This window comes from Rhinoraja longicauda, chromosome 6, assembly GCF_053455715.1.
Source record: "Rhinoraja longicauda isolate Sanriku21f chromosome 6, sRhiLon1.1, whole genome shotgun sequence".
Lineage (NCBI taxonomy): Eukaryota > Metazoa > Chordata > Chondrichthyes > Rajiformes > Arhynchobatidae > Rhinoraja > Rhinoraja longicauda.
The window spans coordinates 43,567,659-43,590,368 of record NC_135958.1 but is presented as its reverse complement, the minus strand read 5'-3'; the positions used below and the strand labels follow the sequence as shown (position 1 = coordinate 43,590,368).

The 22,710-nt window shown below is 49.5% G+C and overlaps 1 protein-coding gene across 2 annotated transcripts in view; it reads left to right on the top strand.

The window, feature by feature from the left end:
- Positions 1-22,710, top strand: part of tango6 (transport and golgi organization 6 homolog (Drosophila)) — a 55,976-nt gene that overhangs the window by 15,791 nt on the left and 17,475 nt on the right. For both annotated transcript variants that reach the window (XM_078400897.1, XM_078400898.1), the window contains exons 7-13: positions 4,522-4,610; positions 8,120-8,232; positions 11,208-11,384; positions 17,407-17,533; positions 18,095-18,259; positions 20,177-20,311; positions 21,687-22,127. In XM_078400897.1, the coding sequence (XP_078257023.1) occupies positions 4,522-4,610; positions 8,120-8,232; positions 11,208-11,384; positions 17,407-17,533; positions 18,095-18,259; positions 20,177-20,311; positions 21,687-22,127 (1,247 nt within the window). The remainder of the gene's footprint in view (positions 1-4,521; positions 4,611-8,119; positions 8,233-11,207; positions 11,385-17,406; positions 17,534-18,094; positions 18,260-20,176; positions 20,312-21,686; positions 22,128-22,710) is intronic.

The window sequence follows — 22,710 nt, the reverse complement described above, 5'->3', positions numbered from 1 at the left end:
AGGAAGATACACACAATCTCCCAAATGTTCTAGGGGCCAGAGAACCTAGGGTGATGGAGGAACTGAAGGAAATCCACATTAGGCAGGAAATGGTTTTGGGTAGACTGATGGGACTGAAGGCTGATAAATCGCCAGGGCCTGATGGTCTGCATCCCAGGGTACTTAAGGAGGTGGCTCTAGAAATAGTGGAAGCATTGGAGATCATTTTTCAATGTTCTATAGATTCAGGATCAGTTCCTGTGGATTGGAGGATAGCAAATGTTATCCCACTTTTTAAGAAAGGAGGGAGAGAGAAAACGGGTAATTATAGACCAGTTAGTCTGACATCAGTGGTGGGGAAGATGCTGGAGTCAATTATAAAAGACGAAATTGCTGAGCATTTGGATAGCAGTAACGGGATCATTCCGAGTCAGCATGGATTTACGAAGGGGAAATCATGCTTGACAAATCTACTGGAATTTTTTGAGGATGTAACTAGGAAAATTGACAGGGGAGAGTCAGTGGATGTGGTGTACCTCGACTTTCAGAAAGCCTTCGACAAGGTCCCACATAGGAAATTAGTGGGCAAAATTAGGGCACATGGTATTGGGGGTAGGGTACTGACATGGATAGAAAATTGGTTGACAGACAGAAAGCAAAGAGTGGGGATAAATGGGGCCCTTTCGGAATGGCAGGCAGTGACCAGTGGGGTACCGCAAGGTTTGGTGCTGGGACCCCAGCTATTTACGATATACATTAATGACTTAGACGAAGGGATTAAAAGTACCATTAGCAAATTTGCAGATGATACTAAGCTGGGGGGTAGTGTGAATTGTGAGGAAGATGCAATAAGGCTGCAGGGTGACTTGGACAGGTTGTGTGAGTGGGCGGATACATGGCAGATGCAGTTTAATGTAGATAAGTGTGAGGTTATTCACTTTGGAAGTAAGAATAGAAAGGCAGATTATTATCTGAATGGTGTCAAGTTAGGAGGAGAGGGAGTTCAACGAGATCTGGGTGTCCTAGTGCATCAGTCAATGAAAGGAAGCATGCAGGTACAGCAGGCAGTGAAGAAAGCCAATGGAATGTTGGCCTTCGTAACAAGAGGAGTTGAGTATAGGAGCAAAGAGGTCCTTCTACAGTTGTACCGGGCCCTGGTGAGACCGCACCTGGAGTACTGTGCAGTTTTGGTCTCCAAATTTGAGGAAGGATATTCTTGCTATGGAGGGCGTGCAGCGTAGGTTCACTAGGTTGATTCCCGGAATGGCGGGACTGTCGTATGTAGAAAGGCTGGAGCGATTGGGCTTGTATACACTGGAATTTAGAAGGATGAGGGGGGATCTTATTGAAACATATAAGATAATTAGGGGATTGGACACATTAGAGGCAGGAAACATGTTCCCAATGTTGGGGGAGTCCAGAACAAGGGGCCACAGTTTAAGAATAAGGGGTAGGCCATTTAGAACGGAGATGAGGAAGAACTTTTTCAGTCAGAGAGTGGTGAAGGTGTGGAATTCTCTGCCTCAGAAGGCAGTGGAGGCCAGTTCGTTGGATGCTTTCAAGAGAGAGCTGGATAGAGCTCTTAAGGATAGCGGAGTGAGGGGGTATGGGGAGAAGGCAGGAACGGGGTACTGATTGAGAGTGATCAGCCATGATCGCATTGAATGGCGGTGCTGGCTCGAAGGGCTGAATGGCCTACTCCTGCACCTATTGTCTATTGTCTATTGTCTACCTTCGATTTTAACCAGCATTTGCAGTTTTTTTCTACATAAGGACCTAGCCCATGCCAGGTCTCGGATCCACGCAGCGTCTGCATTGTGTCACTGGCATTTCCTTGGCTTTCCACTTCCCTTTGCCTGTAGGACATGAATAATTTCAATCTTTTCTTCATTATGGTGAAAAGTCATTGTCCTGAAATGTTAAATCTGTTTCTCTGTCCTAGATGCTGCCTGAATGGCTGAGTGTTTATGACAATTTCAGCTTTTGTTAAAAAGAATATGTGAAAAGTGGGGTCCCAGTGACTGTTAGTAGTTCGTATTAGTGACAAGACATAGTGTTAGTAGATAGTTTTAGTCACAAATAGCATTAGTAGTTAGTATTAGTAGATAGTTTTAGTCACAAATAGTGTTAGTAGTTAGTGTTAGGACATAGTGTTTTCTTTGTCTTTAACCCATTGTAGTTTGAAGTCTGGATTTTGAAAGTGTTGTTCAGTCCTTCCTACCCTGTCATTGGAAGTGCCGCTGCTGCAGTAAAGTAGAGGGTGGTATTTAGGGCTCAGGTTATTAGACCATTGATGAGGAGACTATACTCCATTGCCCACCATGGCAGCTGGGGAATTTAAATACCAGCAATTAAAAAAATTGTGCAAGATGTTGTTAGAAAGATGCCATTAAGCTGGAAAGAATGCAGCGAAGGAGATTTAAGAGGATGTTGCCTATACTCAAGGGCCAGAGCTATAGGGAGATGTTGGACAGACGAGGACTTTCTTCCTTGAAATGGGAAGGCTGAGGGGGTAGGTGGACGAGGTTTAGGTATAGAGGGTACGAGGGCCTCCTGAGCCGCTGGGCTGAGCGGCATTTTGTTAAATGCTCTATTATTCTATCGCAACAAATGCTCGCGATTGCACGGTGGCGCAGCGGTAGAGGTGCTGCCTTATAGCGCTTGCAGCACCGGAGACCCGAGTTCAATCCTGACTACAGGTGCTGCCTGTACGGAGTTTGTACGATCTCCCCGTGACCTGCGTGGGTTTTCTCCGAGAACTTTGGTTTCCTGCCATACTCCAAAGACGTACAGGTTTGTAGGTTAATTGGCTTGGGTTTGTATACTTGGTATAATTATAAAATTGTCCCTAGTGTGTGTAGGATAGTGTTAATGTGCAGGGATCGCTGGTTGGTCAGACTCAGTGGGCCGAAGGGCCTGTTTCCGCGCTGTATCTCTAAACTAAACTAAACTAATTTGCATCCTGTGAATGAAGTTAACAATAAAGTCCATGTTGACACCCAGGAGAGCATGAGAGAGATTTAAATCTGAGAATTGACCCGGTTATATGCAAATCTGTCAGGCGGGAGAGGGCAGAATCCAATAAATGTTCTCAGTTGAAGGTTTGAGCCTGCCAAAGCCTGCAGTGCCCCATACGTTCTTAAATCAACAAGATTAAACAGGTCCATCTCTTTGGCAAGTTCCACATTTTCCCATCCCACTGCCTCCATGTCATCATTGCACTGTTTCCCTCCCATGTGTGCTACAAAGCCTTTGGCACCACGTAACCCTCCAGCTCATCATAAATGTGCCAGCTCCCTACCCAGGAGCAGTGAGTCAACTCAGCAGTGCACCTGTGCACGTCCTTCCACATTGTTAATCTGTGTGTGAATTTCAGTGTGATGTTTTCCCCTCACAGACTTGTGTGGAGGGGTGACGCGTGTGTGTGTGGAGGGGTCACGTGCGTGTGTGTGGAGGGGTCATGTGTGTGTGTGGATGGGTCACGATCTGTGTGGAGGGGTTACGCATGTGTGTGTGGAGGGGTCACGCGTGTGTGTGGACGGATCACGATCTGTGTGGAGCGGTCACGCATGTGTGTGTGGAGGCGGTCACAATGTGGGGGTCACGATATCTGTGGAGGGTCACGGTGTGTGTGGAGGGGTCACGATGTGTGTGGACGGGTCACTGTGTGTGTGGAGGGGTCACGCGTGTTTATGGAGGGGGTCAAGCATGTGTGTGTATGGAGGGGTCACGGTGTGTGGAGAGGTCACGTGTTGTGAGAGGTCATGATCTGTGTGGAGGGGTCACGATCTGTGGAGGGGTCACGATCTGTGGAGGGGTCACGATCTGTGGAGGGGTCACGCGTGTGTGTGGAGGGGTCAAGTGTGTGTGGAGGAGTCACGTGTGTGTGGAGGGGTCACGCGTGTGTGTGGAGGGGTCACGTGTGTGATATTGTGGAGTGCCAGGAGAGCAGCAATGATTTGAGCGGCGTGTTGAAACGTGAGGACCTTGGGGTTTTTAGATGGAAATATTGTACTTTAAATGAACACTAGTCAGTCTGGCATTTTAATAAATTGTTTTCACCTTATTAGCTGTTCACCGTCTATATTGCAATGGATTTCTAATTACTTTCATTTAGTTGATGGACATGATTGAGAAATGCTGATTACTTCCAGTCCCTGTAGGTGTTTCTTGAATAGGATTTCATTAGCTTTCCTGGCATTGTCATCCAATGTTTTATTAATAGATTTTTGATGGGAACCACAATTAAATCTACCTCTTTCCCAAAATCTGCAAAGGAAAAGCTGAGTGAAAGTGTGAAAAGTTGCCCCTCAGGTTCTCACCTTAAACCCATGCCTTTTAGTTCTTGATCCTCCTACTCTGGGAAAAGAGACTGCATGTATTCACACTCTCTATTCCCATAATTGTGCTCCAAGGGAATAAAGTCCTAACCTCTCCCTGCAGCTCTGGCCCTCGACTCCTGGGAATAATTTCCATGAAATTCCCAATTTCTACTCTGTTGGCGTTGACTCTGCAGTTTAGCACTGTGCTCCTGTGTTTCAGGGATGGGCGAGGAGTCGGGGCAGGTGGATGTGGTGCTGGTACTGGTGGGAGAGCTGGAGCTGACGAGATGTGTGGGGGATTTGTACAAGGTAAGACCACAAACGTTTGATACTGTTTTCTGCTCAAATGGCACCTCTGGGGGTGAGTTCCCTTCGCCAGGAGTCATTTTGGGTAAAGCTGTGTTACATTTGTGCCAGTATAAGGCTCCTTCTGGAAGTATAAAGTGATGTGGCATGTCACGGAATACTCTGCCGATGCACTAACGGTTGTATCAGGGTCTGGCTTAGTAATTCCAATGCACAGGAATGCGAGAGACTCACCAGGCCCAGCCCACCCATCCATCAAAAGCATCAACACAGGAGCTGCCTCAAGAAAGCGGCATCTCTCCTTAAGGCCCACCTCATCTCACTGCTCCTGTTGGGCAGGAGGTACGGGAGCCTGAAGTCCCACAGCACCAGGTTCAGGAACAGCTACTTTCCTGCAACCTTTAGGTTCTTGAACTGACCTGCAGATCGTTAATCCTAACGGACCACTACGGTACACCCCTAGAACTACCATGGGGTTTTTTCTAATTGTGTTTTGTACTAATATCTTGTTTTTTCTAATCTTTTTTAATCATTTATGCATAATTTGTTTTGTGTGTTTGCCTATGAGTGTGTGATGCTGCTGCACGCAAATGTTTCATTATAGACATAGACATAGAAAGTAGGTGCAGGAGTGGGCCTTTCAGCTTTTAGAGCCAGCACCGCCATTTAATATAATCATGGCTGATCATCTAAAATCAGTAGCTCTTCCTGCTTTTTCCCCATATGCCTTGATTCCTTTAGCCCTAAGAGCTAAATCTAACTCTCTTGAAAACATCCAGTGAATTGGCCTCCACTGCCTTCGGTGGCAGAGAATTCCACAGATTCACAACTCCCTGGGTGAAAAAGTTTTTCCTCATCTCAGTCCTAAATGGCCTGCCCCTTATTCTTAAACTGTGACCCCTGGTTCTGGACTCCCATCGGGAACATTTTTCCTGCCTCTAGCCTGTCCAATCCCTTAAGAATTTTATATGTTTCTATAAGAACCCCTCTCATCCTTCTAAATTCCAGTGAATACAAGCCCAGTCGACCCGTTCTTGACCTCACCTTACTTGTGACAATAAACTCAAGTTGACTTGGACCGTACAGCTTTTACCTCGCGTTCCATTTATTTTTCTAAGAGGTGCTGAAGTTAATCACATGATGATTTATCAGCACTCGTCATCTTAAAAGCCTGGGATAGCGGGACAGGAAACCAGACCAGACCAGAGAAACCTGGCTGGGGAGAGCTGGGGCGTTGCATTCCATGTCCAATACACTGTCCAATAGCCATGATAGCCTCATGTGACTGAGTAGTCGGGGCTGTTCAGTGTGACTGGTGTATGTTTGTGTAGGCATGTGTTTTATTCAAGTGTAAAATGTAGATATTAGTGTGAAATTTAGATTTACATTAGTGATACGGGATGAAATGAAACATAGAAACATAGAAAATAGGTGCAGGAGGAAGCCATTCATTGTGATCATGGCTGATCGTCCACAATCAGTAACCCGTGCCTGCCTTCTCCCCATATCCCTTGATTCCACTAGCCCCAGAGCTCTATCTAACTCTCTTTTAAATTCATCCAGTGAATTGGCCTCCACTGCCTTCTGTGGCAGAGAATCCCACAAATTCACAACTCTGGGTGAAAAAGGTTTTTTCTCATCTCAGTTTTAAATGGCCTCCCCTTTATTCTTAGACTGTGGCCCCTGGTTCTGGACTCCTCCAACATTGGGAACATTTTTCCTGCATCTAGCTTGTCCAGTCCTTTCATAATTTTATACGTCTCTATAAGATCCCCTCTCATCCTTCTAAACTCCAGTGAATACAAGCCCAGTCTTTCCAATCTTTCCTCATATGACAGTCCCGCCATCCTGGGGATTAACCTCGTGAACCTACGCCGCACTACCTCAATAGCAAGGATGTCCTTCTTCAAATTAGGAGACCAAAGGGATTGGACACGTTAGAGGCAGGAAACATGTTCCCAATGTTGGGGGAGTCCAGAACCAGGTGCCACAGTTTAAGAATAAGGGGTAGGCCATTTAGAACGGTGATGAGGAAAAGCTTTTTCAGTCAGAGAGTTGTAAATCGGTGGAATTCTCTGCCTCAGAAGGCAGTGGAGGCCAGTTCTCTGAATGCTTTCCAGAGAGAGCTAGATAGTGCTCTTAAGGATGGCGGAGTCGGGGGGTATGGGGAGAAGGCAGGAATGGGATACTGATTGAGAATGATCAGCCATGATCACATTGAATGGCGGTGCTGGCTCAAAGTGCTGAATGGCCTACTTCTGCACCTATTGTCTATTGTCAAAACTGCTCACAATACTCCAGTTCTCACCAGGGCCCTACACAACTGCAGAAGGATCTCTTTACCCCTATACTCAAATCATCTTGTTATGAAGGCCAACATGCCATTAGCTTTCTTCATTGCCTGCTGTACCTACACGCTTACTTTCAGTGACTGGTGTACAAGGACACCCAGGACTCATTGCACTTCCCCATTACCTAACCTGACACCATTGAGATAATAATCTGCCTCCTTGTTTTTGCCGCCAAAGTGGATAACCTCACATTTATCTACATTATACTACATCTGCCATGCTTGTGCCCGCTCACTCAACCTGTCCCAAGTCACCCTGCAACCTCCTAACAACCTCTTCACAGTTCACACTGCCACCCAGCTTTGTGTCATCTGCAAACTTCTAATTCGAATCATCCAAATCATTAATATATATTGTAAATAGTTGCGGCCCCAACACCGAACCTTGCGGCACTCCACTCGCCACTGCCTGACATTCTGAAAAGGACCCATTTATTCCTACTCTTTGCTTCCTGTCTGCCAACCAATTCTCTATCCATGTCAACACCTTGATTCTCTATCCATGTCAATACACTAATATCCATCAGAACGTGTGATCTGGTGGATATTCGTGCAACACCTGAACCAGTGTCAGTGCAGATGTTGGGTGTATGTGAGTGTGTCACTGTGGTTTATACTGGTGTGTGACTGGCTTTTTGGAAGTATCTCTTGGTCTCTGTCAGTGTGGGTGGCTGGGCGTACAGTACTTGCTCTGTAGCAGGAGTGGGTTTGTGTGCACACACAGACTGAGCCCACGGTGTAAACCACACAAGCCCCAGGCTGACACTGTAAGTCTCAGGCTCCTGAAGCACAATCGACTTTTAAGCTCGAAAAATGAAAATCAAACTACTGTAGATGCGGTAAATCTGAAATATAAACAACAAATGCTGATCACACTCTTCCCTGTGTGAAAGCTCTTCCCCAGATCTGATGCTGAGTCTTTGATTGGGGTGTTTCTCTATCCAGTGACAATGCCTGGTCTGTGTGTATGTCTAGTACTCTGCTTTGGGCCCAGTTGGACTCTAATCCAAGCCCAGCTGAAACTCTACAGGCACCAGGCATAGTGGAGTCTGGGCTGGGACAGTGTGCGATCTGGATCACATGAGTCTGGGCTTGTACTGTTGTGCAGCCTGGATATACATGCCACTCTAATTGCTGCTTGTGTCTGTCCTTTCCCTCTCAGGTCTGTGTTGTTGGAAATGATCCTGTCCCCAGGCTGATGGAGTCTGTGCAAACGGTGATTCCAGCAGTCTTTAATCTTTACTGTTTCACCAAGCAAGGGGTATCGCATTTGCGGTAGGTTATTCCCTCCATTTTCACTTATTTTTCCGTTCAGTTTGTGAGAAGTGGTGGGTTTTGATGTGGTTGCCAGTGCGGGGCGTGGCACGGTGGTGGCTGTGGAGGGATAGTGCAACTTTATGTGTAAAGTTAAAACAATTTCCAGGAAGTCTTTCTGTTCACACTGCCACAACACATAGAACAACAGAGCAGGAAGGTTACCGTGCAGCCTCAGAAACCACGAGTGAGGCCACACGTGAGCACAAACACGGGGCCTTCTCCCCTGGTGAGTCTGCCCTGACCATCAAACACCCATTAAATTTAAAACCCACTTTAAAATCCTTCACATGTTATATGGGAAACTCATTGCGTTACAGTAGAACAAAACGTTGATGAGGCCACACGGAGTATTGTGGATAGATGTGATTCAGCTGGAGGTGGCGTGGGAAGGATTCACTTGCATGTTGCCTGGGTTGGGGGGCTTGAACTATCGGGAGAGCTTTAATCGGCTGAGCCAGCTGTCCTGGAGTAAGGAGCCTGAGGGCTGACATGATGGGGACATATAAAATGATGGAGGGCAGCGATCAGGTCAATGCCAGAGTCTTTCCCATGGCAGGGATGTTTAAAGCTAGAGGAAGTAGGTTTAAGGTGAGAGAAGAGCAGATTTGAAGGTTTTTCTTTCAAAAGAGCAAGTGGTTGATATCCCCACTACCAAAGGAGGTGGTGGATTCAGATATAATCACTATGTTTAAGAGATACGTAGACACTTAAGTTGACACGGCATAGACAATATGGACCAATGTGGGCAATTGAGGTTATAGAGCAGTTCTGATCAGTGACCTTGGACCATGACTGAAGAACTGTTACTCTGTAAATACTCACTGACAGGCTAGGACTCTCCAGGGTTTTCTTGTTTACATTTGCTATTCTCTTCCTTGCCCCTTGTAGGAGCTATTTTGCGTTTATTAGTTATTTTAGTATATTATATTACTTTGTATCCTGCTGTATTTGGGCACTAAGAGGTTAATACTATGCTTATGTATATGGACTGGGCGGAGCCAGATGAGCCAGAGTAATGCTTCAGTACGTGCCGAGAGCCTGCCGAGATAAGATTGACAAGGAGGATTTTTAACTATAAGAACCTACTAAAATAATAAGATTTTGGTGACCAAAGAAAATACAAGAAGTGCCTACTGGATATAAAGTCTGGTAGTTTTGTATAAGGCACGAGGAACCATGGTAGGATATTAGATTCTTATCAAGTTAATCAATAACAAGTTATTGACAAGAGATATGCCAATATGTTTTATTGCAACTTCAAATAAACGACTAACTAATTGAATCGTCGTGGAGATCTCTTTATTGTTGGTTATTTGCGTCAAGAAGATATCCTTCCCCTATCTTTCGTCAACGGCAGCTTTGGGGCTAGATAAGAAAGACAGCAATTAGAGATGGAAGAAGAACTGATTAGACTAACAGGCAAAATCACATTACAAGTGCTCTTAAAAAGAGAAGCCAATTAGAGATGGAAGAAGCGCGGATGAAAGAGTAGCTGGCCGTATTACCCCTTTTTAAGAGCACTTGTAATGTGATTTTGCCTGTTAGTTTAGGTTGGCATGGACGTGGTGGGTCGAGAGGCCCGTTTCTGTGCCCGTCGACCCAGCCCATTCACCCATGACTCTAATGTGCAAACTCACTGCAGATGGCACTGGATGGCACTGGATGTCAGGGTTGTCCCAGGTCTGGAGCTGTGTGCTACCAAAACTAACATTGACTGCAATCAGATTACCTGCTCTTAAAACAGTGGGAAGCAAGACATTGGGCAATCTGAAGAAGGGTCTCGACCCGATACGTCACCCATTCCTTCTCTGCCGAGATGCTGCCTGACCTGCTGAGTTACTCCAGCATTTTGTGAATAAATACCTTCGATTTGTACCAGCATCTGCAGTTATTTTCTTATACTACTTGTTGCTCCACTGTGATTTCTCCTCAAGGTATGTCCACTTTGAAGAAGTTCTCCTCCTCTCTTCGACGAGAGTTTAGCAACATGCTCTCTCGCTGCTCCCCCTCTGTGATTTCTCCTGCCCTCCTACTCTAATCAGTCTGAAGAAGGGTCTCAACCCGAAATGTCACCCATTCCTTCTCTCCCGAGATGCTGCCTGACCTGCTGAGTTACTCCAGCATTTTGTGAATAAATACCTTCAATTTGTACCAGCATCTGCAATTATTTTCTTATAAGACATTAGGTAATGTAAATAAGAAATCCCCCTGAGATTTGCGGTCTGTCAGGGAGTATTTGTGGGGATACAAAGGCAGATGTAACAGTTCTTCAGCCGTGGTCAGCGCAGTGGCGCAGCGGGTAGAGCTGCTGCCTCACAGTGCCAGAGACCCACGTTCCACCGTGACTACGTGCTGTCTGTGCAGTTTGCACATTCTCCCTGTGACCACGTGGATTTCCTCTGGATGCTCCGGTTTCTTCCCACACTCCAAGGACGTGCAGGTTTGTAGGTTAATTGGTGTAGGGAGTGGATGAGAAAGTGGGATAGTATAGAATGTGTATGGGTGGGTTATCAGTGTTCGGATTAGACGATGGGCTGAATGGCCTTTCCATGGTGTATCTCTAAACTAAACTAGTGTAGGAAAATAACTGCAGATGCTGGCACAAATACCTTCTAAACTAAACTAAATTTGTGGAGAGTCAAAGGCAGAGTAACAGTCTGCAGTCATGGTCGCATGTCATTGACTTGAACTGTTACCTGTTCACTCTGTTGTGTAGGAACCAGCAGATGCTGGTTCAACTCGAAGGTAGACAAAAAATGCTGGAATAACTCAGCGGGTCAGGCAGCATCTCAGGAGAGAAGGAATGGGTGACGTTTTGGGTTGAGACCCTTCACTCTGTTTCTCATCGAAAGTTGCTTTGAGTCCTTGTCCATTGGATTGATGAATGTTCTGTCTGTTCTTGGTCTGTGCTAACACTTGTTTACCTTCACCAGGTCTACTTGCCTGGAAATTATTTTGTGGTTCTTGCAGAAATCCGAGAAACAGATTGCTCTCCTGACGTTGAGACGCCTGGCAGGACTGTTGGCGATGGACCCTTTGTTGCAGCCGCTCTGCCAATTCACAGCAGGGAGCGAGGGAGGCGTGCGACTCATTGCAAAGGAGCAGGAAAGGTAAGCGACTTCTGCAACTATGTGGTCAAAATCTCACCAAAACCACACCTCTCCTTAAATCCAACTTTTGTTTGATCAAATTTCCCACCACATCCTGAATGACTCACTGTCAAACTTTGCTCAACCATTGGTCCTGTGCACCAGCTGGGATGTTGAATAGGCAGTTATTAAGACTCCGCAACAAAACAGGTCTCACAATTCACTCCCAAGCCTACAAAGACCACATACAGCACTATAAAGATGCCCTCTCCCATGCCCACTCCACCTACTACTCTCAAATAATTCACTCTGGCTCCGGAAACCCAAAAACACTCTTCTCTACAATAAACAAACTCCTCAGCCCCCTGGACACCATCTCCCAATCATTCACAGTTGACAAATGCACCACTTTCCTTACATTCTTCCAAAGCAAAATAGACAACATCTACAGCACCTTAACCACCAACGCACCTGCTCCCCCTCAAACCACCTGCCCCCCCTTATCCTGTCAGCCCCTGCCTCAGTTCTCCCCAATCTCCACCACCGACCTCTCTGACCTCTTCACAGGAATAAAAACTGCCACCTGCTCTCTGGACCCCATCCCCTCCAGCTTTGTCAAGGCCTGCCTTCCTGCTCTCTCTCCACTTATCACTGCAACAATAAACTCCTCCCTGTCCACTGGCATCGTCCCGCCATCCCTCAAAATCGCTGCTGTCACCCCCATTCTGAAAAAACCTGGTCTAAACCCTGACACCCCAAACAACTTCAGACCAATCTCCAACCTACCCTTTCTGTCCAAAGTTTTGGAACGTGCTGTAGCTTCCCAACTAAAATACCACCTCTCTACCAATAACCTGTATGAAACTTTCCAATCTGGATTCCCCTCAAACCACTGTACTGAAACTGCACTCCTCAAAATCACAAACGACATTCTCCTCTCCTCCGACGCTGGCAACCTCAACATCCTCATCCTACTTGACCTCAGCGCTGCCTTTGACACCATAAATCACTCCATTCTCCTCACCCGACTTGAAACCTCCCTTAACATCACCGGCACAGCCCTATCCTGGTTTAAATCTTACCTCTCTGACAGACACCAGTTCATCTCCATTAACAACTGTAAATCCCCCACCGCTCCCCTCCCCCAAGGTGTCCCCCAAGGCTCAGTCCTTGGCCCCCTCCTCTTCATCCTCTACCTGTTCCCCCTTGGTCAATTAATCCGCCGTCATGGTCTCAACTTCCACTGCTTCGCCGATGATATCCAGCTCCTCATCTCCACCAAGTCAATTTCCTCCACCACACACTCTACACTGACAAACTGCATTACTGAAATAAAATCTTGGCTTCAATCAAACTTCCTCAAACTCAATTGCAACAAATCTGAAATCATCATCATTGGTCCAAAAATGCTCACCAAATCCACCCAAAACTTCATCCTCAACATTGATGGTCTCCCAGTATCCACCTCACCTCACATCCGGAATCTTGGAATCATCCTTGATCAAACCCTCTCCTTCGACAAACACATCAAACACATCACAAAGACAGCCTTCTTCCACCTCAAAAACATTGCCCGTCTCCGTCCATCCCTCTCCTCCACAGCTGCAGAAACCCTCATCCACGCCTTCATCACCTCCCGTCTGGACTACTGCAACAGCCTCCTCTATGGCGCACCCTCAAAAATCATCAATAAACTTCAATACATTCAAAACTCCGCTGCCCGTCTACTCACACACACCTCGATCTGTGGCCATATCACCCCCGTCCTTTATAAACTCCACTGGCTCCCCATCCCCCAGAGAATCCAGTACAAAATCCTCCTCATAACCTACAAAGCCCTCCATAACCTGGCCCCATCCTACCTGACCGACCTCCTCCACAGGCACACTCCCACCTGCACCCTCCGCTCTGCCGCTGCCAATCTCCTATCCCCCCACATCCGGACTAAACTCAGATCCTGGGGGGACAGGGCTTTCTCCATCGCTGCTCCCACCCTATGGAACTCACTACCCCAAACCGTTAGAGACTCCCCCACACTCACCACATTCAAAACATTGCTGAAGTCTCACCTGTTCAGTACTGCCTTCAACCACTGAAGGTCACCTCACCTTCTGTCTCCTTTCTCTGTTCATTTATTTATTTACTTATTTATCTATTTATTAATTTCCCTATGTTCCCAAAATCTCTGTAAAGCGTCTTTGAGTATATGAAAAGCGCTATATAAATAAAATGTATTATTATTATTATTATTATTAATGTGTGAAAATCACATCTTTATACTTGTTGGCGGATAAAGTGTTGATACAAGAGATACTTGGTGATACAAGTTGATACATGGATTGGACAGGCTTGGAGGGATATGGACCAAATGCGGGCAGGTGGTACGTGTAGCTGGGACATGTTGGCCGGTGTGGGCAAGGTGGGCCAAAGGACCTATTTCCACACTCTGTGACTCTTAAGAGAGATACAAGAGACTGCAGATGCTGTAATCTGGAGCAAAAACAAGGTGCTGGAGGAAGTCAGTGGGCCAGGCAGCATGTATGTAGGCACAGGGATGGCTGACATGAGTCTTGACTTATAACGCCAACCATCCCTCTGCCTCCACAGCTGCTGCTGACACATGAGCTGACACAAGTTGAAATACATGCGTTGAAAGAAGGACGGGGCTGGCAATTCAACCCTCTGGGCCAGGGTTGCGACGGACGGGGATGGCAGTGAGAGTGGTGTGGCAACAATGATTTAAGAGTCTGGTACTAGAGTGATGTGGGAGGAACAAAAGGTTGATCACTGGCAAAGGAGACTGCAATGTTTAAGAGGCATTTAGTGCGAACAGGCAGGGAATTGAGAGATGCTTTTCATGTTCAAGCAGATGGAAACAGCTAGCTTGGCATCGTGGTTGAGGCAGACATGGTGGGCTGGAGGGCCTGTGCTCTGTTGTTCTGTGCTGAGGGCAATGCAATTGATATATTCTACGTGGATGTCATGAAGGCATTTTACAAGGTCCTACATTGGAAACTGGTCCAGAATGTCTGGAATCCAGGCATAGTGGCAAATGTAATCCAAACTGATTTGGTGATGGGAGATGGGACCACTTGTGATTGGAAGCCTGTGACCAGTGGTGCCAGTGACCTGTGGTACCAATGACCAGTGGTGCCAGTGACCTGTGGTACCAATGACCAGTGGTGCCAGTGACCAGTGGTGCCAGTGACCAGTGGCATCAGTACTGGCCCTTATTGTTTGTACATTGACAATTTGGATATTAATGTTGAAGGTATGATTAATGAGTTTGTAGGGAAATTATGGTGGTGGAGATGGTGAGGCGGATTGTCCAAATCTATGGGATTTAGATTTTTAGATTTAGAGATACAGCGCGGAAATAGGCCCTTCGGCCCACCGGGTCCGCGCCGCCCAGCGATCCCCGGATGATATTGATCAACTGGTAACGGGCAGAGCTGTGGCAGATGGAGTTTACTCCTGACAAAGTTGAGGTGATTTGGGAGACCTGGGTGCACACAATGAACGGTAGGAGCCAGAGAGAAGAGGGACAGAGGGAGCTTGATGTGCAGAGAGTGGCAGCTTCATATGAGGAGGACATGCAGAAACCGGCAGATTACAAGCCTGTCTGGTGTCAGTGGGAAGATTACTGGAAACAGTTATGAGGGTCTTGATTTTGTAAAGGTAGGGGTTAATTCATGACAGTCACGTCATTAAGCACATTAAGGAAAAATGTAGCTAAGGAGAAAATCGGGCCCTCAGAAAACAAATTGGTTATCTGTATGTGGAGTCACAGGTCATAGAGTGATACAGTGTGGAAACAGGCCCCTCGGTCCAACTTGTCCACACCAGACAACATGTTCCAGCCACACTAGTCCCACCTGCCTGCATTTGGTTCATATTCCTCCAAACCTGTCCTATCCATGTACCTGTCTAACTGTTTCTTAAACGATGGGATAGTCCCAGCCTCAACTACCTCCTCTGGCAACTTGTTCCATACACCCAAAAAAAGGTACCCCTCAGATTCCTATTAAGTTGATGGGCAAGGTCCTAAATGAACATGCTTTTACGAGGGAGAAATACATCTTTATTTCGAAGTATGAAACTTGGAAGTGTTAATGAGGCATCTTGAGGACAGTCCCTATTACAGAACAGGTACTAGTTGTCCTAAAATGTATGAAGGTAGATAAATCTCCGGGCTCTGATTGCAGGAGTCCCGGCTGAGATAATGTATCGTCATTAGACACGTATGAGGTGCTGGATGACTGGAGGGTGGAGGGTGGCTAATGTGTCTCTACTTAAGAAAGGCTGCAAAGAAAGTCAAGTCAAGTCAATTTTATTTGTATAGCACATAACACAACCCACGTTGACCAAAGTGCTGTACATCAGTGCAGGTACTAAAAAAGAACATACAATAGCATACAAACCTAACAACACATACATAAACTGTTCACAGCGCCCCCACAGAGGGCCTCAAACGCTAGTTAATAGAAGTAGGTTTTGAGCCTGGACTTAAAGGAGTCGATGGAGGGGGCAGTTCTGATGGGAAGAGGGATGCTGTTCCACAGTCTCGGAGCTGCAACCATAAAAGCGCGGTCACCCCTGAGCTTAAGCCTAGACCGCGGGATAGTCAGTAGCCCCAAGTCGGCCGACCTGAGGGACCTGGACTTTGAGTGGTGGGTTAGAAGATTTTTGATATGGGGGGGGGGAGCCCGTTTAGGGCTTTGTATGTGAATAGGAGGAGCTTGAAGTTGATTCTGTACCATACTGGGAGCCAGTGGAGAGAGGCCAGAATCGGGGTGATGTGGTCCCTTTTACGGGCACCCGTCAGGAGTCTCGCTGCGGCGTTTTGGACCAATTGCAGGCGGGACAGGGACGATTGGCTGATCCCAGTGTATAGGGAGTTGCAGTAGTCTAGGCGGGAGGAAATGAATGCGTGGATGATTTTTTCTAGGTCGTCAAATTGGAGGAATGGTTTGATTTTAGCTATGGTATGAAGCTGGAAGAAGCTGGCTTTTACCACAGCCTTGACTTGCTTGTCAAACGTAAAAGTGGAGTGAAATATCACGCCGAGGTTTTTGACATGCGGTTTGACTAGGGACGATAGGCTTCCAAGGCTGCCTGTTATCGTTTTGATGGAGTCGGGGGGGCCGAATAGGATGACCTCAGACTTACTCTCATTTAACAGAAAGCCTGGTGTCTGTTGTGGGGAAGGATAAGATATAAGTGTATTTGGATGGACAGGGATTGTTTCGGGCTGGACATTGCAACTTCCTCCCCTCTCACTGTGTGGCAGGATATTTCCCTTTGCAATTCCCTGGTCCACTCCTCTCTTCCCTCCAACCTCACAGGATTCTCATCATCCGCAGGCAATGCAACAGTTGTCCTTGTGCCTCTTTCAGTCCCAACACACTGATACTTGAGCAGTGTGAATTAAGTTGGAAGGGCACTGACCTCTGACCTGTGGGCTGGCCCTGACCTCTGACCTGTGGACTGGCCCTGACCTGTGGACCGGACAGGTGGCGCTGCACACTGTACTTTGCTCTGTGTCCGTGTGCATGTCCTTGCCGGCTGTCTCCCCCTGAGCCTGGCTATGCGGTGTGTGACGCTGTGTTTGCTCTGTGTCTCTGTGTGTCCTTGCTGGCTGTCACCCCTTGTCTCCTGTCTACCCCTGAGCCTGGCTGTGCGGTGTGTGATGCTGTGTCTGCTCTGTGCCCGTGTGTGTGTCCTTGCCGGTTGTCTCCCCCTGAGCCTGGCGGTGCACTGTGTGATGATGTGTTTGCTCTGTGTCCGTGTGCCTGTCCTTGCCGGCTGTCTCCCCCTTATCTCCTGTCTACCCCTGAGCCTGGCTGTGCGGTGTGTGATGCTGTGTCTGCTCTGTGTCCGTGTGCGTGTCCTTGCCGGTTGTCTCCCCCTGAGCCTGGCGGTGCACTGTGTGAGGATGTATTTTCTCTGTGTCTCTGCCTGTCCTTGCTGGCTGTCTCCCCCTGGTCTCCTGTCCCCCTGACCCTGGCTGTGCGGTGTGTGATACTGTGTTTGCTTCACTCAGTGATGATGACGAGGCTCTGTACGGGAAGGTTTGCTGGGAACAGTGGCGGGCAGAGTGTCTGGCGGATGTATTGAGCAGTCTACGGGAGAGCAGCATTGCTGGAGATTTCTTCATCGAGTGTTTGAAGGTAGAGGGAGAGTGCTGCATGGATCATGGTCGGGGGAGAGGGGCTGAGCAGAGGGAGGATCCCCGGCTCCACACAGTGGAGTGGTGGGGAGGGTTCACCAGGCCGAGTCATCACAGGCTGACCCCGCTGCACTGATGCCCAATTCTAGCCACCATCAGCAGCACCTTCCAGGAGAGACATCAGGCAAACCAGAGCCAGCATCCAGCCCCCCTCCCCAACGACCACAGCCTCTCATCCCCCTGGACCCTGGGCCTGGTCCTGGTTGGCGAGTTCGCCAACACTGGTCGGGTATCCGAGCCCTGGCTATCCCAGAGCCCTGATGCCCCCCTCACCCACCACCCCCCCCCCGCTCCGCATTCCCCGCCATCCTCGGCCGTGTTGCTCCACTCCCGGCACTCAGCTTCTCCTGCGCTGCTGAGCGGCTCAGGCCGCAGCGCTGCAGCTGGGGACCGTGCAGCTCCGAATGGCAGCAGCTGCACAGCCAAGGACAGGAGCAGCTTGTGATGTTGGACACTTTGTGTGGTTGTGCAGACTCAATGAGTGGTTGTGTTCACTCCCCAGGGCCTTGCGAGCTTGGCGGGAGAGAGCGACTGCAGCCCTGCACCGGGCTGCACGGGTGCTGTGCCTGACTTGGAGCAGCAGCAGCAGCAGCAGCTGATCACGGTGCAGCTGGTCGCTGTCATGTGTGAGAGAATCGGACACTCTGTCCTCAGCAACACCGTGCAGGTGAGCGCAGCATGACTGCTCTTCACCAAACCCTGCAGCTTGGCCCGCTGCTGTGGCCGCGAGGCACAGTGGTGATGCTGCTGTCTGTGTGTGGTGGGGGGGTGGGGGGGGTCAGTGTCCCTGCGTGCTGCTGTCCAGTGTGGGGGGGGGTCAGTGTCCCTGCGTGCTGCTGTCCAGTGTGGGGGGGGGTCAGTGTCCCTGCGTGCTGCTGTCCAGTGTGGGGGGGGGTCAGTGTCCCTGCGTGCTGCTGTCCAGTGTGGGGGGGGGTCAGTGTCCCTGCTGTCCAGTGCGGGGGGGGGGTCAGTGTCCCTGCTGTCCAGTGCGGGGGGGGGGGGTCAGTGTCCCTGCTGTCCAGTGTGGGGGGGGGGGGGGGGCAGTGTCCCTGCTGTCCAGTGCGGGGGGGGGGTCAGTGTCCCTGCGTGCTGCTGTCCAGTGGGGGGGGGGGGGTCAGTGTCCCTGCTGTCCAGTGTGGGGGGGGGGGGGGGGTCAGTGTCCCTGCTGTCCAGTGCGGGGGGGGGGGGTCAGTGTCCCTGCTGTCCAGTGCGGGGGGGGTCAGTGTCCCTGCTGTCCAGTGCGGGGGGGGGGGGGGTCAGTGTCCCTGCGTGCTGCTGTCCAGTGGGGGGGGGGGGGGGGGGGGTCAGTGTCCCTGCTGTCCAGTGGGGGGGGGGGTCAGTGTCCCTGCTGTCCAGTGGGGGGGGGGGGGGGGTCAGTGTCCCTGCTGTCCAGTGGGGGGGGGGGGGGGTCAGTGTCCCTGCTGTCCAGTGGGGGGGGGGGGGGTCAGTGTCCCTGCTGTCCAGTGGGGGGGGGGGGGTCAGTGTCCCTGCTGTCCAGTGGGGGGGGGGGGGTCAGTGTCCCTGCGTGCTGCTGTCCAGTGTGGGGGGGGGGGGTCAGTGTCCCTGCGTGCTGCTGTCCAGTGGGGGGGGGGGGGGGGTCAGTGTCCCTGCTGTCCAGTGGGGGGGGGGGGGGTCAGTGTCCCTGCTGTCCAGTGGGGGGGGGGGGTCAGTGTCCCTGCTGTCTTGGGGACTGGGCAGCAGAGCAGATGGGGCTGAGGTGTGCAGTGTAATTACTGGCAGCCACAGCTACTTAAAAACACATAAAATAGGAGGAGGAGGCCATTTGGCCTTTCGAGCCAGCACCGCCATTCATTGTGATCACGGCTGATCATCCACAATCAGTAACCTGTGCCTGCCTTCTCCCCATATCCCTTGATTCCACTAGCCCCTAGAGCTCTATCTAACAGCGTGTCTACGTCTCACAGCTTAACCTGCTGCTCCCACTCTGGCTCCTAAACAGAGAATTGATGTAATTTAAGCGAGCATGCTGCACGCCACCTTTAACACTGTGTCTATTGTGTTGCCACTTTCAAGGAGCTATTGCCTTGCACCCCAAGATCTCTCTGTACATTAGTCCTGTTAAAGCTCCTGTCATTTACTGTGTACTTTCTTCTTACATTTGACATTCCAAAGTGGAGTATTTCACACATGTCTGGATTAAATCCTGTCAGTCCACATTTCCAACAGACCTTGTTATATCTGTTCACATATGGAACTGATGCGCTCCAATGCTGAGAACTTTGTTCTGCTCTCTATTTGCTCTATTGTTCCTGATTTTGACTTGATTATGTTTCTATATTTCTGGTCTGATGGGACAGCAAGGTTTTTCACTGTACCTCGGTACACGCGACAATAATAAACCTAGACCCTGGCTATCCACAACTCTGTGCATTGTGGAGATGTGTTGGCACCCACACAATGGGGAACGCTGACAACATTGTAAAGCTGCATCACAAAGAGATTTGATAGAATGTTTATAATATCCAGTAATTGGAAAGTAGTGTTTTGACGGCTTTGGGGAGGTTGCTGCCTGTCATTGTGCGGTCTGGGCACTATGTGAGTAACATGTGCTGTGTTGCTGCAGGTGATTGAGTTTGTCATGGCCACGCTGAGGCGTTGCTGCACCAGCTTGGTCCACGGGACAGAGGAGGTGGTGGAGGCACAGACACTGAGTATGGGAATGGGACTGGTCGCAGCCATGCTTGGGGGAGCAGTGCAGGTGAGTGGGGCATCGGCATCAGTCAGTGATACTTGCCTCGAGTTATGCTGAGCAAAGAGTCCCTCCACGTATTGGTGAGACACATTAATCCACAGCCCCAACGTGGGTCTTATTGGAACTATGCACAGTAGATTCATAGTTCATGTCGAAAGAGATGCCTATTTACACTAATACTGTTTGTCAGCATTTGGCCCAAATCCATCCTTTCTATGTACCTATCCAAATATGTTTTAAATGCTGTAACTGTATCAACGTCTTTTGGTCGTTTGTTCCATATACCCACCATCCACGGTGTGAAAAAGTTGCCCAGCATATCCCTTTAAATCTTTCCCATCCCACCTTAAACTTGTGCCATCTAGTTCTAGATAACCCTACAATGTGGGAGAAAGACAGTGACGTTCACCTTATCTAAGCCAAAACAGGTATCGTCCCAGCCTTTAAACAATTAGACAAATGTTTGATCTGGGTCACGATTCAGTGCACAAGTGGGGCAGTGAGATAATGTGGGATAGATACAGAGCCGCAGCAAGCTGTGTGCCTACATGTCCACCTGCCCCTTTCCTCCCTCTCTCCCCCTCTGTCTCCTCCCTCTCCCCTCTCTGTTTCCTCCCTCTCTGTTTCCTCCCTCTCCCCCTCTCTCTCCTCCCTCTCTCCCCCTCTGTCTCCTCCCTCTCTCCCCCCTCTCTGTCTCCTCCCTCTCTCCCCCCTCTCTCTCTCCCCTCTGTCTCCTCCCTCTCTCCCCCCTCTCTGTCTCCTCCCTCTCTCCCCCTCTCTGTCTCTGCCCTCTCTTCCCCTGTCTGTCTCCTCCCTCTTTCCCCCCTCTTTGTCTCCCCCCTCTCTGTCTCCTCCCTCTCTCCCCGCTCTCTGTCTCCTCCCTCTCTCCCCCTCTCTGTCTCTGCCCTCTCTCCCCCTCTCCGTCTCCTCCCTCTTTCCCCCCTCTTTGTCTCCCCCCTCTCTGTCTCCTCCCTCTCTCCCCCTCTCTGTCTCTGCCCTCTCTTCCCCTGTCTGTCTCCTCCCTCTCTCCCCTCTCTGTCTCCTCCCTCTCTCCCCGCTCTCTGTCTCCTCCCTCTCCCCCCCTCTCTGTCTCTGCCCTCTCTTCCCCTGTCTGTCTCCTCCCTCTTTCCCCCCTCTTTGTCTCCCCCCTCTCTGTCTCCTCCCTCTCTCCCCCAACACTCGCCCTGCTCCTGTGATCACATTGTCCGCTTGTCCAAAACTTGTCCAAAACTGTTACAACTGTTTCGTTTCGTTGGGTTGCTGCTGTCTAAATTACCTAAATTATTGCATCGTATGGGAGGCGCATTCCCAATCTCGTTGTACCCCTGGGTACAATGACAATAAAGATATATTGTATTGTATTGTATTGTATTGTCTGCAGCTCACGCCGTTGGACTTTGAGGCCCTGCGCCCAATGTTGCCACTGCTGGAGCAGCTCTGGGCTTTGCACCGTGACCCTGTGATACAAGAGCTGGCGTCTGACCTGCGCATCACCATCGCCACCCGTGGAGCCTTCTCCAGTGAAACCGTTTCCAAAGCTGCGCACACCACCATGGGCAGCAAACCCCAGCGTGTGTCTGCATCGCCGGGTGTTGGCCGGGCAGAGGAGGCAGGTGCAGGGGCCAGAGACCGAGAGGTGCCGTCGCTGTGTCGGGCTGGGAACCCTGAGTGCAGGAGCAACTCTACCAGCGACTTCCAGCAGATTCTTCAGGCAGCCTTCGATCCCGAGGAGTCTGCACGGGCTGCAGCTCTGCGGACACTCACTCAGATGGTTCAACAACGCAACCCTGATGCTCTGAGTAACCAGGAGAAGGTCCTCACCGTGAGTCTCCACTTCACTTCCACGTTGTCGCGGGCGTTGCCGTAGTAACCTCGTCTGATGCCTGACTCCCGCCTGTGCGAATCTCTGAATCTTTCACATTCACACAAGAATTTGTCTTCCTGTTACTGCCATTGGAGTGGGTAACCTTAACTTGATCTGCGCTCTACTGCAAGGTATCTACCCACTGCCTCACCTGTCCATCTCCCAGCTCAGACAGCCACCCACTTACATGCTGGATGCACAGCTGGATATATTCCTGGGATCAGCTGGGATCCCTCACAATCCCTGTGCTACCCCACCTGTCAACTGCATATCCTGCATTTAGGTCAGAACAAACGTACTCAGAAAATATTTCTATTAATTTTGCGAGACCTGGGCACTGCTGGCAAGGCTGGCATCCAGTTGTGAACTGCGGGTGAAATTACCCCCACCAGCTGCAGGGTGATTTACAGGATTTTTTTTGTTTAATTTAGTTTAGAGATACAGCGCAGAAACATGCCCTTCGGCCCACCGAGTCCACACCCACCAGCATCCCCACACATTAGCACTATCCTACACACACTAGGGACAATTTACATTTAGT